Genomic DNA, 18435 nt, shown 5'->3' on the forward strand with positions numbered 1-18435 from the left:
ATGTTGCAAGCTGGAATTTTTTTTTTTCAAGCTCCTGAGGGAAGATGCTGTGTAATGCATATAGTGGTGATCAGTTGTAATAAGGAAAAAAAAAAGAATTTGTTGACATTGCATTTTATCTTGTATAAGTTGTGCCAAACTATACTGCAGAGCACAACTGTATTGAATTGAGCAAGCTTAACAATGCAAAAGAAACACAGGCTTCGATTCCTGTTCATAAGGTCCTGACCCTAGCCCGGTTATATGAAAATATGAGATTTTACGATGGATATTTGAAAAATTGGTAGGTGGGGATGGGAAGTAGAGTGGACGAGATTGGAAAAAACTTCACTTGCAGTTGAGTTAGGTGGTCTGTCGCTGTTACTTCAAGAACAATGGGCCACATGCACAGGTTACTGAAGCTGCCACTTCAGAAACAGGAATACACACTTTCCTTCTCATTTCTGAAGCGAAAACTTCAAAACTCTATAACTTAAGTTCTATGATAGGCAGAAAGACAATTTCACCCTTATTGTATTCCTTGGTGTCAAGAGAACCCAATTGCATACATTTCAGCGAGTTTCCCACAGCAAATTTTCTTCAAAACTTTCCGCAAAATACTAGCATAAAAAGTGCATAAGTGCTCAAGGAATTGCTTTACATGAAATTAAATGACATATTTAGAATCAGCACACAAAAATACATATTCCCTGAAAATTTCGTAACTGTGACTTCATTAATAAAAATTTTTTTTTCAAGACCAGTACCCCCCCTTAAAATGGGCATGTGATGGGATCTCTTCGAGTCATTCGGTGGTGATGGTAAATGAGAGTAAGTTGTCAGCCCTATGGCCCACACTGTGAAGCCAGCCGGCGTGTTTCTCCAACTTAGGTTTCGGCACAACCGGAAGGTCTGCTTGCTTTTGCAGTCCCCTGCCCTTCTTTTCAATCCTGAGAAAAATGAGTCATTTTTAAGTGGGCCGTGGAATGCATTTAGGGCACACTTGCAAACAATAACTAGCACAATTACTCGGAGGCTAACAGGAAGGCTCTGGAAGGAGTATGGTAGGGGTGGTGTTAACAGAAGGGAAGAGAGCGGAGTGCATTAGGCAATAGATGCGAGTTGACGGTAACCTAGCGGAAAGCAGGAAATAGACATGGGCAGGGTATGTAATCACTTAAGTGATGGTTCCTCAGGATAGCAAAGTGGATTCCAAGTGATGGTAAGGGCAACAGGGATAACGCTGGCACAGGACAATAACTGGAGATCAGTGGAAGAGTCCTTTGACTTGCAGTGGACATAGTGAAGCTGATGATGGGCGATGATGAATGTGCAATTGTATGCAAAGCCTACAAATGCACCAAGGTTTTGACTTTAATGCACAGCAGTTGTTCCAGTATCCCCCGAGCAATGTCTTCCCTTCAGGAGAGGACTGCCTTTTGTTTAAATTCCATTTAATTGGTGTATTTGTATTTCCCCTCCCAGCTAGAATTACTGAGATTGCAATCACTGTATATTACAGGGATTAGATTTTTATGTGTCTACCAACTCTATTCAAATTATGATGTGAGGGCTTTTTTTTTTAATGCCTGTATGAATTTAGGGATGCTCAAAACAGTGTCTTTGTTGCAGGGTTGGCTCATTTGACAGTACAAGTAGCGTGCTCTCTGCTGAAGAAACAGACGGACAAACGGAATACTTCAAGTGAGTCTGCATTTTAATGGAGATGCTATGTGGAAGAGTATATGCTAAAAATGCCCGTGTGCTGTTAATTTCTGATCACTTAATTAAGAGGTCCATGCAACATTTTACAGAAGCAGTGAATGAACCATTTGTTTTGACTGCCTTGTCGTGAGCATGCTTGTGGAAAGCCTGGCATGACAAAAAAACAGTCTACAGGCCTGTAAATGCTTTTAATATTTACTAAGAACTGTGCTGTAAGTCAAGACTCTCTTAGTTTTTTTTTAAATTTCTCTGTTCTTTTTTTTAAGGGACACAATATGCACCTTCTTTTATGCCTCGAATGTATCATGCTCTAATTGCCGTGTAATAAAAACATGTGAGCCTAAATGGTAAATCTGAGATTGTCTTGACACAGACCACATTTCAGGGATCATAACAAAACAAACGGGGTAAAAATCCATGCACCCATTGCTGTGCTACGCTTTCCACGAGCAAGGTATTAAGCTCAAAACAAACCTTCGAGAAAACAAGCCTGAAAGTTCTAAGCTAACACACACTGTCTATGTGTAGATGCCGACAAATATATTTATGTGGAGCGCTTAAAGTTTATCCTTGGGTGAAATATTTGAGTACAGCATAGAAACAGTGTTGGAGATGCCAAAAAGTGTACTTTTGAAAAATCAACTTTTTTTGCGATTTTTGTGATCTGATCCCCACATCCCCCCTTAATGTTACACCTTCTGTCAGACATCACGACTAATTCATCCGGTGATTTTTCAGGAGCTGTTGCACATGGGTTAAAAAAAAACACAAAATGATGCGGAAATAGGCATTGCACTGGCATGCTCTGTCTTATATTTAAAATTATGCAGCACTGTGTGGCCTACAGGGTATACGGCATGGAGCAGAGGGGATTGTTTTGCATTTTGCAGTCTCATTAAAAAGTATTGCGGCATCCTTTTCAGTTCTGTTTAAACGTCTGCCCGATCTGAGAAATTTCAAATGGCCTTGCTTGCAGCCGATACAGCCACTCACTGCCAATGGACATCATGGCTGGACCGAAGGAGCCAACCATCAAGGAGGAAGCTACTGTCGATGAATACCTGATGATGTCGTCACCTGTTGGTTCGTTCTGTTTGACTGTGCTTGCTCTATTGCTCTAGCAGAACTGAATTGCTGTTAGTTTTAATAATTATTGCTGCATTAGGTACTAATTCGCTGTGATGATTTGGAGAAGTGCAGATTGGATGTCCTTAGCGAACGGTGTAGTTCAGCGATTGTCGTTATCGTAAGCCTGGACTATGTAAGAGTGTTCTCATAACCAGGTGGGATGTCTGAAGATAGCTCATGGGTCCGCAAACTGATTTTTGCAGAACGCTTGGGTTCCTAGAAGTGCTTTTTGGGTCTCTGAAACAGCTAAATTCATGCATGTCTCAACCCTTACCTTTTGTTTACATGCTTTATTTCGGAACTGACCAAAGTGTTAATTGCTCATAGCAAACTGTTTGTTTACAGTTAGGCTCTACAGTTGGATTTGGCAACTTTCTGAGGGGCTGTGTGCCTGCCTGCATGTTAGCCTGCTTGTTAGCCTGCATAAACCTGTCTGAAAAAACTGTATAAACCTGGTCTGAAAAAAGGCTTTGTCCAAGAGAGTCTGTGTGTGATCAGACACCCTCTAGGATGTCCACTGGAGGTTGAGTATTACAGGTATCGAGTGTGACCACGTATTTTCCTGTGAGCTCATAATCTGACTTCTGCATAGCATAGTTATGAAAGTACATAGTTACTTAGTACATAGAATACATAGTTGTGAAAGTGTTCCACGCACCTTTTGAGCCTAGATAATAAGCTTGTGACAGAACTGATATTCTTATGCTGGAGCCTTGGTTTTGTGTTGAGCAGATTTTATTTTTTATTTCTGACACATAGGCAGCAGCAAAGGATCCCATTATTCGCGCCCAACAACGCTTGGTGCCAACCTGAGCATGCACCAGCCTGCGAACATATCCGAGTCCAGTGACTACCTGAAGATGTCCATGTCTCCAGCGTCAGCTGTACCTGAAGGAAATGGCACGTACCTCAATTTTATCTTACAAGGACTGGAAAATGCACTGTTTTCTCTGTTTCTTCACAAATTTCGAGAAATGGCCTGCATTGTATTTTGTCTTGTGGTTGGTATTCAGTGAGGGAATGCCAGTCAAGCGGAGTTTCAGGATCATTACTGCAAACATTTATTGTTTTTTAGGTTGTAGTGAGGAAAAGTCACTCTGTGGAGTGACTACCGCTGTGCTTACAAAACCTATTAGGCACCTGCAGTAGAAAAGACCACGCATGACTGCATTTTACACTCATTGGAGGACACTTTGCATGTTCGGTTGTGGCACAGCAAGATGGAATTTAGCATTACCATGTGGCTCAGTTGCAAAGTGGTTTGGGTGCTCTTTTTTTTGTTTTTCTTGCGCAGTTTGTTTCCCGATTGAAATACAGCACTTTAAACTGCTTTGTGAGGTTTTGTATGTGATATTTAGTTCAGCTTCTGTAGAGAGCGTGGTCACAGAAGTGTGCGCTAGGTTTCGTAAATACAGCAGAACCTCATTGGCATGCTCCCGGTTCATACAGTCAAAATTGTGTGCAATAAAATCGCCTAACATGTTCCTGCGTAACGTAATTACTCGGCAGCTGCTTTCAAGATTTTGGTAAATTCTGGTTGTACACTACTTTTGCCGACCAACAGCAGATGTGCTCGCACAGGAGTGGGCTGAACCTAAGGGCACGCGACATGAAAAGATGAAATGCAGTGGCAGTCGCCTGCTGTGGTGGTTGACGGACTGTGTTTACTACAATAGGCTCTCCATGGACGGTTTTTGGAAGCTCTTGTGCGCGTGCTTGGCCTCCGCGATCGAGCGCACCGTTGTTCGCAGCCGGAGCCGATCGCGGAGGCCACGGCGCGTGCATTTAGAAGGCTATTCCCGCCTGGGTCATGGAAAGTTCGGGTGCGGCCCTTACACGGATTTATTTTTTTTTTAAACATTGCCTTCGGGAAAACGGGGTGCGGCCCATACACGGGTGCGGCCCTTACACGCGTTTATACGGTATTAAAAATTATTTGATAAAAATTACTGTATTTGCTTTAGACCAAGAAACCATTATTCGCACATGCCTAATTCATTTTAATTATATTGTAAATTGACAGTATACAGTAAAACCCCGTTAATACGTAGTTTGCGGGAACGCGGGAATAGTACGCACTATCCGGTAGTACACCTTAACCAACTAATAAAAATTTGCCATTATTCACGCCCCAAAAGAGAAGAAATTCAGGCACAGTAAATATCCAACAAATACACGTACGTACGTGCACTTTATTCTTGTGCCGCCGACCAGAAATCGGTCATCTTCAGTTGCCGCCGTGGCGGCCGTGCGGCGACAACAGCATTCTCAAAATTGGAGAGACTGGGGGCAAGCTTTTCCATGAGGCCCCTCTTCTCGGCGAACGCCCTCATTACCGCCAATGCTTGCGAAGCTTCCGCTACAGTGGGGCTAAAATCTTCGGTTGGCAATTCGTCGCCGCTGTCCTCATTCTCAGCGTCTTCCTCACCGCCTTGGGGTGGTGCAACTGCGGCGACAATCTCGCTGTCCGACCAGCCTGGAGTGGTTGCAACGTCGCTGTCGACCTCACAGAACATTTTGAAGTTCACAGCCTCTGCACCACCCTGTCGTTCCAACACCTCCGTTAGTAGGGTGTCGCAGTCATCGGCGGGATCGCAGACTTCGGAATCGCTTGCGCTTACTATGAATTTTGCGCGTGCGAAGCAGTTCTGTATTGTTACAGGATCAACCTGCTGCCACGAGAACGCTAGGAGGTGCACCGCACCTAGCAGATCAATTAAGTACGTCTTCCCGCTTTCCATCGCCAGGAACATTCTGCGTAGGAGGTTCTTCCTGTAGTGGTGCTTGGCCGAACGAATGATGCCTTGGTCGAGAGGCTGCGCAAGCATTCCAAATGCCGCAGACCGTTGTTAACGGCAAGTCCCACGCACGCGCTTGTGCACTTTTCGTAGTTCCATTTTCAATTGAACGAATAATGTCCAACTTCTCCTTAACTGTTAGCACGCGATACTTCGGTCGCGTAGGCTTCGGCATGGTGCCCACCGTTCGCGTGCACACGGAACAAAGACGCGCATTGCCTAACTGCAACACATCCACAACACGTCACGCGCGCTGCGAGGTTTCCTCGAGGTGTAGCGAGATCACATGACATGGGTAGAGTGGGGGGTGACGGTGATGGTTACTGCGATAGGGCTGGCGACGATGCATTCGCGCGCAAGAACGCAGAAACGGCCGACGCTTCTCGGGCTCCCCATTGACATGGACATCGCCGCGCTCGTCGGGACATGGCCGAAATGGCCGCAGTGTTGAATCGCCAGCGGTTTGCACGTTGACAATGCTCTTCGGAAAGGTGGAAAACGTTTTGCGTAATAGCATGGCGCCAGCCAAATCGCGACGGCAAGTACGCATTAAGCGGTAGGCAGTTCATGGGCTACTATGTTTTAAGCGGTCAGCCAATACATTGGTTTCAATGGTGGCTACGCCGGGGAATTCACACAACTACATTTTAACCGCAACTACTTGGTAAGTGGGTACGTATTAATGAGGTTTTACTGTACTTTGTATTTGAAGCATAATGACAATATGTACCTAGATTGACTAGATGCCATTTCATGTCTGGTGAAGTTACCTTGAAATGAGGATTTGGTTTTCTTTTCTTTCGTCCCCCCTCTCCCTTTCTTTTGCGTGCTGAGCATCTGCCACATTGGCTGCTTGCTGATTTTGTGTGGTGCTACTCCGCGATCTCCTTCGTAGGAGATGGCTACATTCCGATGAGCCCCGTGGGCTCAATGAGCCTGAGCAGTTCACTGGAGAAGACTACGGTGCCGTCATCAGCCGACATGGGGTACCTGTCGATGGAGCCTCAGGGGGCTGCTGCTGCTGCCTGCGCAACTGTGCGCCCAGTGAGCCACGCCACCTGTTCGTCCCCGACGGTCGTGCACTCCGGCTTCCCCACCGCAGCTCTCTCGGTGCCTATGTCCGAGTACATGGACATGGCTCCCCTTTCTTCATCATTGCCCAAGTCTGGTAGGTATTGTGCATGCACAGTGGACATTGCATTGGCTTAGCCCTGCTGGCTGTATCACCTCCCATGTGATCTAAGGAAATGTATCGGATAATGCCATCAGCGCACCACAGGACTAGGGTGGTAAGGTTGTTGGCCAGAGGAAGAAGGAAGATACGGGAATGAATTGGGGTAGTCGCTTGTGAATAACATTATAACGAAATTATAAATGGCGTCAACTAGGCCTAACGCTATGTCAACTGAGTCTCCAATTTCTCATCCCCTGGTTTGTGTTGGAATTCAGCAGTCATTCCTTGCACGAAATCTGCAATACTAGCCTGGGCACCATGTCTGCTTCGTGCTTTGTGGTCTCTGAGCAGAGGTGCCCACTTCTTAATCCCTCTGACACAGTATGCCCGGCCATGATTGCCCTGGAAATCAGACCGTCCTCGCTCCAAGCTTCGAAGTTGGTAACGGAAGCAGCATGCCTTGGCTCTCTGGTATCAGTGCCTGAATCATGCGAAATACAAAGCGGCACAGAGCACCAAAGAGTGGCATGCGTTGCGGCGCACCGCCATGGATTTGCTTATTGGTTTGCACCGTGACCCGAGGGCTACACAGACAGCTTGCTGATGGCAGATTTCTTGAGGTTTCACAGGTCAAATTTCAAGACACATTGATTTTTTTGCTGCAAAATTAATTTTGATATCAGTGACAAATATGCAGTGCCTATGCGCAGCATGGAAAATGTTGGACTTTACCGATATTTAGAGATCTGCAAGCTGGAGCTAACGAGGATTTGCTGTACCTTGCTGCACTCTTTGGCATCATAACTGTTGGACTTCTTTATGTGCACTGATGCAGTTTCTGACTGTTCTTTTTGTTCAGTTGGAGAAAGCTGTACAGACTTCAGCGGCAGTTGGTGCTCAGCGCACAGCCTTCAAGATGTGCCAAGTTCGGCCTCTCCACTTTCAGCTAGTTTTGAAGGATTTCACTTGGACAAGGTGAGTGCGCCCCTTTTAGAATTGGTGATGTAGTAGTTTTCTATAGCTACCCAGAGAAAAAAAAATACTGGTACTGTAATAATGACTGCACTGAGAGAGAATGGTGGGAAGGTGCACTTGTCTCAGCTGTCGTACTTGTCTCGGCTAGTAATTTGTCGAAAACAAGGGTTCTGCTGCAGAAATACAGCTTTTCTGTGGGGCCAACCTTCTAAGAGTGTCCTTTAGAAACTTGTAAAGCTGCGTGTACTACATCCTGGAGGCTTCGTAACTGCGGAAATATGTTGTCTTTTGCATTTTAATTACAGTGGAACCTCGATTATACGTCCCCCGGTCATGCGACGACCCGCATTTTACGACGAATTTGTGCGGTCCCGGCAAAACCCCCATAGAGACAATGCATTAAAAACCTCGGTTATACGACGCAAATTTTAGAAGGACCCCGCTTCGTACGACGGCTGGCTCGTACCGTCCGTCAAAAAAGGCCGTCAGCAAACGCAGGCCGGGATGTACCGTATTTTCGCGATTCTAAGCACCCCCCTATTTTCGGAAAAAAATTTCTGAAAAAAAAAAAAAAAAACTGCATGCGAATCTAAGCACCCCCGTTTTTGCGCGGAAGAGAGCGTTGCCGAGGCCGCCAAGTGCACTTGCTCTCTTTTTCGTCGAGCCTGTGCAGTCGGAGGAGTCCCAAGGAGGCGTGGCCTGCGTGTTGTCGTTGCGACTGAGAGAAGGATGAAAAGGAAAGCGCACGGGCACGCCTACTGGCGTGAGCCAAGCCACCACCGCTGCCGAGGAGAGTTAAAAGATCAGAGGAAAGATAAAGAGAAAAGATAAGACGCACGTCCCAGCAACAGATGCGTCTGCAGGAGCCGAGGCTGATGAAAAAACAGATAAGCGGGCGAGGCCGCGCTCGCCCAAGCGAGGACAGCGGCGTCCACGGCGCTTTTTGTAATGGAAGTAATGGATGCTTGTGCCCCACGATAAAACTTCCGAAGTGGACAACGATGCAGAGGTTTGCGCTCCCATTCCTAGTTACGCGGACGTGTTGCAGAGCGTCGACAACATCCGGCGCTTTGCTTGCGCGCGCGACGATGTTGGCGACCTACTGCCAGACGTGGCAGCCCTTGAAAGAAAGTTGATGCGCCGAGGTTGGGCAAAGGTGCAAAAAAAAAAAAAAAATTACCGATTTTTTTAAACGGTAATAAAGATTTTTTTGCAAATCTGTTTCAAACAAATGCTGGGTTTTGTCTTTTTTAATCTGATTGGCGTACTTGCCGCGGGCTTGAAGCCGGTCAACAGTTTTCGGCGCAAGGCCGAGCGCCACTGGCCGCATTCTTTGATTTTCGATTATACGACACCCGGATTATACGACGGTTTCGCGCGGTCCCCTGAACGTCGTATAATCGAGGTTCCACTGTAGTATTGTTTGGGACGTATGATGGCCTCAGTCGTGATGCAGCTGTGAATCTGCAGCCGAATCTACATTTTCGGTCAAACAGAACCAAGCCAGATGTGAAGTTCGTACTTTCCAGTATTCCTAGAATGAATGGAGCACTCTTGAGGAACTCTCCCACTGAATGGTTGCGCTTTTCCCTCTAGGTAATTCTGAGCAGGGTCCAACCGCTGTGAAGCGCACAACACACAATTAGCCCTAGTTTCAATTGCTACCCCCTTTTGTTCTGATACTTCTCTGATATCTGAAAAGGACCACTAGCAGCTGCTAACGATTTCCTATTTACAATCTGAGTGCGTCTTCATGGACGGCACCACAGTGTGTGCTGCAAGGGCAATTGCTTGTACACTTCATTCAGTGCAATTAAACCTGGATGTAATGAATCTCCATGTAGCGAATTCTTCGATATTATGAAGTTTCTCAATTCCCCAATGCCGCCCCCCCCTTGAAGCGTGTGTATCTGAGACCTCTATGTAACGAAGGTATTGTGGTGGTTCACCTCCATATAACGAACTCGCTGTGTCAACTAACTGTTAGATTGTGATTAAGCAAACAAGGGAAGGGGAATGAGGGGCTCGTTATAAATATGAAAGAAGCCAACAGCCACAGAAACCAAGGGGCACAGGGGATTATTTTTTTTTAATTGATTTATTTATTTTGTGGTGTTGATCAATTTAGACCATTACTGAATATGTTATCGCTTAAAGCTAATTGATTAGAAAAGCAGAAGAAAAAACAACCACATGCCGCCGGTGGGATCTGAACCCACGACCTCTGAATTATGCGTCCGGTGCTCTACCTCTGAGCTACGGCGACGGCTGTCAAATCTTCTGCTTTCGGGGGTATTTATGTTTACAAGTAACCTAACCTTGAGAGTGTTCATCAGCGCCACCCACGTTCATAAGCGGCAGACGTAGAACGTCCTGAGTTACCGCAGGTGTGACGTAGAACGTCATCGAACGGAGAGGGTGGAAGCTGCGTGAGAACCCTCTTATGCTTCCTATGGTGGTGAAGTTTCATGATGATAAAGCATGAACTGCCTTAAAAGGAATGACTATGATCGCAACAAGCGATCGCAGTTGACACAATGTGCCGTGTTCCAGCGTGGTCGGCGCATCTCCACTGCTTTCACTTCTGGGATGTCATACCAATTGGCACAACAGTTGATGCTTAAAAGGAGTGAAAAATATTATTAAGACGTAGCAAAAGGGACAGAGCACGAGCAGTGTGCGCCCATTGCTGCTATGTGGTTGCTGTCATGATTTCAATGCCAATGGCTCTCTTGCGTCGGGAGTGGGCACGGTGCAGAGCACCAACGACGCAAGGTGAAAAGTCAGTTTCCTGGGGTAACAGCGGCGAGCAGACCAAGAGAGAGAGCATGTGGATGAAACAGGTGCCTCTGCAGCCGGTCTAATGGCTGTAGCACGACAGTATGCACTCTCCTAGCTCGGCGGGCCACAGTGCCCCCCCACCCCCCCTCCCCACGCCACTCGTAGCAGCATTGCGCAAGCCGTGGCGTGGCGGAGGTGGTGACGGTTGCTGCCGCGGTCACGCTGTCAGCAAGATCGCCTCCACATTTATGACCTCAAGTGACGAGGTTTTCTGTAAACATTTTCAAGGTGATTTCACCTAATTTATTTCATATTTTGGTTTCCGTTCTGCACTACTGTATTATCCTTTCGAGTCTGCTCGCGAAAACTCTTTAGTGACGAAAACATGAATGTAACAAAAATCCCAGACTTCTCCCAATTTCGTTATATCCAGGTTTAACTGTACACCTCACCTAAAAATATACGATTCAAATTTGTGAGCTCAAAGCAAATTTTTGAGCATACTCATTTGGGCCTAGGGAACCTATATATGGCACTCTCACTGATAGCCTTGTTAAATTGTAGCAGCTTAGAATTTTGGCCTTCATTGTGACCTTTTTGGTTAGAATAACGTGTGGGAGCTATTCCTGTGTATCAGAATTTTAGTATCGCACATCTTCAAGTGAAAGTGCTGTTTCAGCCATAATGGTTGTTGAGAATAGCTTGCGATTCATGACTCACTGCAGTGGATTACTACCTGTGGCGTTCGGGTGCTGAGCCCAAGGATGAAGAATTGAATCCCAGCCACTGCAGCTGTATTTCGATGGAAACAAAATTAAATGCCTGTGTGCTATGCTATGTCAGGCACAGTAAAGAACCGCAGGTGAACCAGAGCCTTCTACTGCAGCATCTTATAGCTCATGGACAGCTTTCAGATATTAAACCCCTATGTACCATGCCATACCCTGAATATGTCGTGATGGTTGAATTCAACTGAAGCTGTGCATGCTCCTTAATGCAGGTCAAGTCCTACTTCTCTCCGTCGGATGATGATGTTTCTTACATCAAGCCCGTGCGTGCTTACTCAATTGGAAGCAGGCAGCAGGTATGTGTGAATAGCATTTCTGCATTGGGTCGGGGCAGTAGCAGTGCTCGCAGTAGCTGGCTTTTAATGGCGCCATTGTTCTTTTTTTTTTTGTGTGTGGTAAGTAATGCTGTGCCAATTTGTGAGACATGCAACTTGAATTCAGCTATGACGTGTTTACGATAAACAGGCTGGGTCAGTGAGAAGCTTTGTAGGACTCGGGCCTGTCTCAGTGTTTTGTTTGAAGGGGTTTTAGAGTCGGGTCCCCGAGTTTAGAGGCCCAGTATCCACGCTGCATACGGCAATGTTGCAGCGTATACTCGTGTTAGCATTAGGATAGGAGGCCAGCCACGTCTGGATTACATAGCCGGCTGCCATGCCATTTCAGCTGAAAAGTGACACTGAGTAGTAAATTTAAAGTTAAAGTTGAACCTGGAAATTTGAATTTAATTTTTATTTGGTTCTCTTATTTACATTAGCAGAACCAAAAAGCAACAATTAAATAATATACATAATGTGTTGCATGATATGCAGTAGTTCATAACCTGTTTTTGAGGTGAGCAACAGCAGCCTGTTTGGACATTCCATGCTTCCTGACTTTCTATCTCCATGGTAATCAAACAGCGCTTACTCACTCAGCCTAGCAGCTGTGAAAATTCAGAAACCTTTTAGTTTGTGGTGTTTTATCGGTACAACTTTGTTATGCGTGCATCTTTAGACAAATAAAAAAACTTTGTGCACCACTCATTTGCCGCAAACGCGAGACACAGTGAAGTGGCAATGATGAATTGCTGGTGAGGCACGTAGCCCCCTTTTCGCTGGATGCCACCATGTTGCCCAACCCTATCTGGCATTTGAGAGCCATGCTATTTCGCTGGTTTTGGGTTAGCGGGCAATGACCCAAGGGGCATAAGCTTTCTGTGTATGCACACTGGCGCCCTGCTATTCCCCTTATCCCTGTGATGGAATTAGATTACTTAGAGCTCTCTAATGAGTCGAGATTTTTGTGCACGTAAATTTACATCTACTGTCTTTATGGCATGGGAGGATTTCTTTTTATTATCCACATGCTCATATAAGCCACGTTTACATGAATGCGACAAAAGTCGACTCCAGACCACTTTTTGAGGGAAAGGGCAGGTTTTGAGAAGGAAAGGCGCGACTCTCCCTCTACTCTCTTCATCAACGTTTTTGCACTTTCCCTCCAAAAGTGGACTGGGGTCGACTTCTGTCGCATTCATGTAAACGCGACTATAGAGAGTAATGTTGTATAAGCATCCGTATGGGGATGCTGAAGCATTGTCCTTTCTCAGAGCAGGCTGGAGGGTATGAAAATTACTTGGTCCTGCTCACTTGCTGAATTTTGCCGCTGCAAAAATTTTAGGACAATCTACAAAAGCAGATTAGTTTTCCAACAGTGGAGTAATCTCAGTCAATGTGCTCTTGAATGCAGGTATATGCACTTGAGGCCACTTATAACTAACTCTTGCTCAGAATGCAAATGGAAGAGATGCGACTGCTCCCACAGTGCACATCCGGTTATGCTACAGATGTTGTTGCAGACATATCTTGCTTTCCTTTTTATGTGATTCTGAAGAAGTTCTTATTTTTTGTTATTCAGGCCACCTTGTAATTGAAAATCGCCTTTAGTCAATAGAGGCGATGAAAGGGCACTACAGATTATGAAGAAATATTCGGCTCGGGACGCTTCTTATTCTCAGCATGTGCACTTTGCATGTTCTTTTATTGCTGGAATAGTAATAAGCACTGGAAAAAAAATGCTCCAGCCACTTCATGTCAGAACTTCTATGGTCAGGGCCAATTCAGGCATGTTACATAAAAGCATATTGGGCAGGTCAGCCCAGTGAGAATTGATTTTGTTGTGCTCAGTTCATTTGCTATGTGCAAGGTTGGCTGCATCTACAAAAAAGCTACAGCTTCTTGAAAGCTTTTTAGTTGACAAATCTGCCCAAGTCATAGGTTTCAACTTGGCTCTGTCTCCAAACTTGGGGCAGTCATTCTACCAAGCTAACCAACGTTGCTGGCAGATGGGAAGGCGAAACCGAGCTGATTAACAAATGAGAGTGTTTAACGACTCGTTTGTTCCAGGTCAAGAAGACTCCACTTGCAGGCCATGTGGACCAGTCTCGGGCACGTGCCTATTCAATGGGAAGCCAGGTGCCGGCGAGTGCCATCAGGCGCAGGCAGAAGAAAGACATTGATGCTGACCTCAGCAGTGCAGCTCGGTTGGACAACCAGAAGTCATCCAGCGTGCCCACCCTGCAGGAAGACACCTCCCAGCCGACACCACGGGCTCTCAAATACAGCGAGGACCTCATGTTGATCAACTATGACCGTAAGGAGCCTACTCAGAGTAGCAGCAGCACCACCACAGAGAAGAGCAGTGTTTTGCCACCTGCCAGCACCAGACAAACTGAGGCATCTGAGGCCATCAGGAAATTGAGCACTGCGAGTACCCCCTGCACTTCCAAAGCCTTTGATGACTACATGGTGATGTCTGGCTCAGAGTCCAGTGCAGGCACCAGCAGCAGTGGCTACCAGCACTCAGTCACTAGCCCAAGCAGCTCAGAGCCACCGGAAAGGAAGGTGAGCATGCCTTCAAACAGCAGGCCACGGAAGGAAGACATCGGCAAAGAGAACCACCCTAGTGGCCGCAGCAGCAGCTACGCCGGTGTGGCTCGAAGGAGCTCCACAACGCAAGCACTAAGAGAGGATAATGCAGTGTCCAGCCCACCTCCACCCAATGGTGTGAGCCAGGTGAAAACAGAAAACGAGTACGTTGCCACGGAAATGACCAAGAAGGGTGTGGCGTTTTTGAGCACATCGAACGGCACCGTTCCAAAGGGGAAGTCTGGGCTGCATCACCACACTGGGGCCTCAGCAACGGCCTCGTCATTGCGTCCCGCTTCACCCGAGGGCCAGCTGCTGGGCGAATACGTTAACTTGGACCTGAGCAAGACATGGCAGTGGACGCAGCCCGTGAAGATGCCTGTGGCCAGCAGCGTTGAGGCTTCTACACCGACTACGCTGTCCAGTGCCAACGGCTCCTCTTCGTGGAGCGCCTACTCAAAGCCACCAACAGAGGGCGCAGGTGTCTCGAGGGGGGCCCCACTTGCTGTGGCGGAGTCATCGTACGTGCAAGCAAGGGGCTCCATGGATGCGTCTGCCGCCGGAGTGCCCCCGCAGATACCTCCAGAGGCCAACTACGAGAATATCTCTCTCAAAGGAGGCGCTGCTGAAGCGCCGGCTGAACGAGTGCTCAACTACGCGTCGCTGGACCTCGCTCCACCCAGCGGCGAAGACGGAACCCCGAGCGCCGTGCAGCGCTCACCGCGCACCACTGTCGTCGACCCAGCAGCTGAGGAAGGGCCGAGCTTTTCGTACGCCGAGATAGACTTCACCAAATCTGAAGGACTGCGCAACGTCTCGGGTGCTGTTCGCGAGGGTCGGCTTTTGTAGTCTGTTCTATGCTGTCCTGCTGTTTTTTTTTTTTCTTGGACTCACTAGTCAAGTGCTGGAGCTTTTAGGTGATGTTCAGGAAGGCACCTTGTCACTTGGGTTCTGGAGATACGCAATGGGAACTTTGTGGTGATGGCCAGTGGGACTGGTTCACTTCCGTGATGGGGAGGTGACTTACATGGAAGAGTGTGCCTGCTTATAACATGCTGCTATATACTGTAAACTGCACGTGGCTGTCCCTTGTTTGTTCAGACAGAGTACTATAATGTAAGTGGGGAGTATATGTGTGCGTGTGGGTATGTCCCTCTCAGTTGCAGTAGCTGTGACATCTGTTTGCTGTTTTTCATTTTTGACCCGAGTAGCTACGCGCGTGTACAGAAGTGCATCCTGTGAACTGTTACCGAGTAGCACGCACCAAAACTGCAGCGGCATATGGCGTGGCGTACACTACACAGACATGCCGCTTGAATACCACTGACTACAGGCGTTTCGGTTCTGTGCGTATGTACTGTGTGTATATGTGCATATCCATCTAGGTGTCTGAGCTTTAAAACGTGGGTGTGTTCTATATATATATGGATATGTACATTTGTTTTGCTTTTTGTGATCTATACCCGCTGTATATGAAAGTGGCATTCATTTCATGGGAGAGTGAAATGAAAAGACTGAGCTGTACACAATGGCCGAAGTTGTCAGGCTTGAGCTGTTGGTGGTGTGGCCATTCTATACTTTTTTTTGCCCTGCTTTCTTTGAGCCTCTCCCTTTCCGTTAGGCCTGGAATAACACAAGAAAAAGTTACCTGTACTGGGGGGCCTTAACTTGTGAATAATAACTAAATCCTGACGCTTAAGGGAGGCTGGTCAAGCCGGTTTGAGGTACTCGAACATTGTGCTGGAGAGTTAAAAATAACTTTTGCACATTTTGCCCGACTTTGTCTTCTAGGGAAGGGAAATGTTACAGGGCCCGTGTGAAGATAGCGAATGTAGAAGATTGGAGGTGGTGTCCAAATCATTGCTTACTGTAATGGTAGCACGTCACCAAGTGACCGCATCATTGTAATTTGTAAGTTTTCCAGGAAAACGCGAGAGATGGGCATATTCTGGCAGCCATTAATTCTCTCCAGTGCCTAATTGAAGTACTTTTATCATACTTTACAGGCAACATTTTTGACAGCAGCCTGTATTGGTGTCATTTTAGAAAAGCCCCCGGTGTTCTGTTCCCCGTGAAGAAAGCGCCAACATTTCAACAGCTTTGAAGTGCCTGCAACTTACTATGTGTCATTCCTGTTCTTTTAGGCCATGGTAGAAATTGTAGGGCCTGCTGCATTTCAGTTCGACTCATGCTCCCATGATTAAAGCGTAAACATTTCATTTTCACTATCTTCCTTAAGTACCAATTAGGCATCACTTCCCCTATTTTCTGCCTGTGTTTTGTTATGAATGCTTTTTTTTTTGTCTTAAATGGGTTCTGGGGGAACTGCTATTCTATTCACTGTGGTAGCACATCCTCTTTATCTGTTGTACTGCAAGGACACGAACAGGTGAGATGTTAACCTATGGTCACAAGAAGTACCAGAAGATATTGTCCAAGCTGCTTCGGTATTGTGGACAGAAACCACATTTAAATCTTTGTTCCGGTGGACAGAGTTTGTTGTTACTTCATTTTTGAGTTGCGAAGGAATATGAAAGGCTCCCTGGTGGAGCAGTGTCTTTTTTTTTTTTTGTAGGCTACATTCACATGGAGTAATGATGCGTAATCCAATTTTCAGGATTGGGTTTTCACCCACACTGTTGCTTGCTGTCGCAAGTGTTGTTAAATGTATTCTGGTGCTTACACACACACACACACACACACATGCACGGACACACCGAGGTAGTTTTGTGGCTATGGTGGTGCTTCTTTGAAGACTCATCTCCATCTCATTGTCGGGAGGACGTTTTAGCGACACTGAGTCGCGCAAGGTGCAGTCCCAACTAAAAGAGCTGTCACAGACTTCTTCGAGCTACCAAGCTACCTTGCCTGAAAGTTTCAAAGATGTATATAACTTTGATCTGGGCCCTGCGTGCCACCCTGCGAGTGCGCCAGTGGCCATCACAACCGGTGTGTGCGTGGGAAGGGAATGCCTGCGAGTTTTTGTGGGAGAGTCTTCAGTGAAGATGCTGCTTCGTCCATCAGACATACTGAGACCTTGGGCACCGTTTGCTTCACGCTGACAGTATGTTGCAGCCATTAAAAAGCGTCATTCAACCAGACTCTCACTTTCATGCCTGACATGCTGCCCCCTTGCAGATATCGTTGCAAGGTTTAAAATCTGAGAACTTTTTTTTTCTGTGGTATAGTGGCTAGCCCAGGTGTAGGGTGCTCAGAGAACATCCTTTCATTTTAGTGGGCAATATCTGGAAGCCCCTGGCAACATTGATTTCTTTTTTTAGCCGTAAAGACAGTAGCGTCGCAGATATGTTGCCGTTGCCAAAATATATTGGAAGGGGGTTGGCATATTGAAGGGCAGCACAGCTGGTCAACAGATACTGAGAAGCTGCTCTCGAGAAAGGTTTTGCCAGGGACACTTGTTGCTTACTGACAGGTTGCTCTCTGTTTGCAATGATGGGAGCGCATCGTGTAGCTTTTTTTTTTTTTCTCTCATGTGAGCCAAGTTACTTTCTAAAAAAAGGAACTGTCTGCTCGGGTAAAATGGTTTCACACATTTGACTTGCCAACAGGCATACAGTGTTGCAGGCATTAGCATCATCTTGTCTTGAGTCTTATTGACATGGTTGTTGGCGAGTGTCGATGGTGACCCATGCGTGTACAGAGGTAGCAAGGGAGTTGAACTCCTCGATATACCTTATTTATGTGCAAATGAATGGCCTCAGAGATTCAAGGTGGCGAACAAGCCCAGGAATTGGTGCATTGCGTTCTGTGGCACATTGCGGCCCTATGGGTTGAAGGTGTGTCTGCTTGCCATCTGTGCAATCGTTGCCGTTGGACAGAAGCTGCTCCTTTCTGTTGCTCTAGCCAAATAAACGCTCTTTAAACGTGCACTGCCTGTGTCACTGGTCATTGGTACCTGCACCAACATTTATAGGTGCCGCAGCTTCTGCAGAAAGCATACTAGGTGCCTGCAGTGTATACATCCCTGCCCTTCAGTTTCATTCGGATATAGCATCTAAAATTTCCCGTGTGCATTGCAGTCTGTTTATTTTAGACATACGTTTTTTATTTCGCTGCACGACAGTTCGAAAAGTCTAGTCATAAACGGCGGCGGTGGGTTAGTGGTCCAAGCATCCACCTTGTGTGCGGGAGGTGTGGGTCTCAGTAGCCAGTGCCACTAA

General features: G+C 46.6%; 1 protein-coding gene across 4 annotated transcripts in view; it reads left to right on the forward strand.

The window, feature by feature from the left end:
• chico (insulin receptor substrate 1 chico) overlaps positions 1-18144 on the forward strand; it is a 40778-nt gene extending 22634 nt beyond the window's left edge. For all 4 annotated transcript variants that reach the window (XM_089570983.1, XM_089570985.1, XM_089570986.1 and 1 more), the window contains 7 exons: positions 1612-1683; positions 2681-2787; positions 3592-3732; positions 6526-6798; positions 7664-7779; positions 11561-11644; positions 13733-18144. In XM_089570983.1, coding sequence (XP_089427109.1) covers positions 1612-1683; positions 2681-2787; positions 3592-3732; positions 6526-6798; positions 7664-7779; positions 11561-11644; positions 13733-15103 — 2164 coding nt within the window. In that variant the 3' untranslated portion in view covers positions 15104-18144. The remainder of the gene's footprint in view (positions 1-1611; positions 1684-2680; positions 2788-3591; positions 3733-6525; positions 6799-7663; positions 7780-11560; positions 11645-13732) is intronic.
• Positions 18145-18435: the final 291 nt, after the last annotated feature.

This window comes from Amblyomma mixtum, chromosome 2, assembly GCF_055824585.1.
Source record: "Amblyomma mixtum isolate Tamu chromosome 2, ASM5582458v1, whole genome shotgun sequence".
Classification (NCBI taxonomy): domain Eukaryota; kingdom Metazoa; phylum Arthropoda; class Arachnida; order Ixodida; family Ixodidae; genus Amblyomma; species Amblyomma mixtum.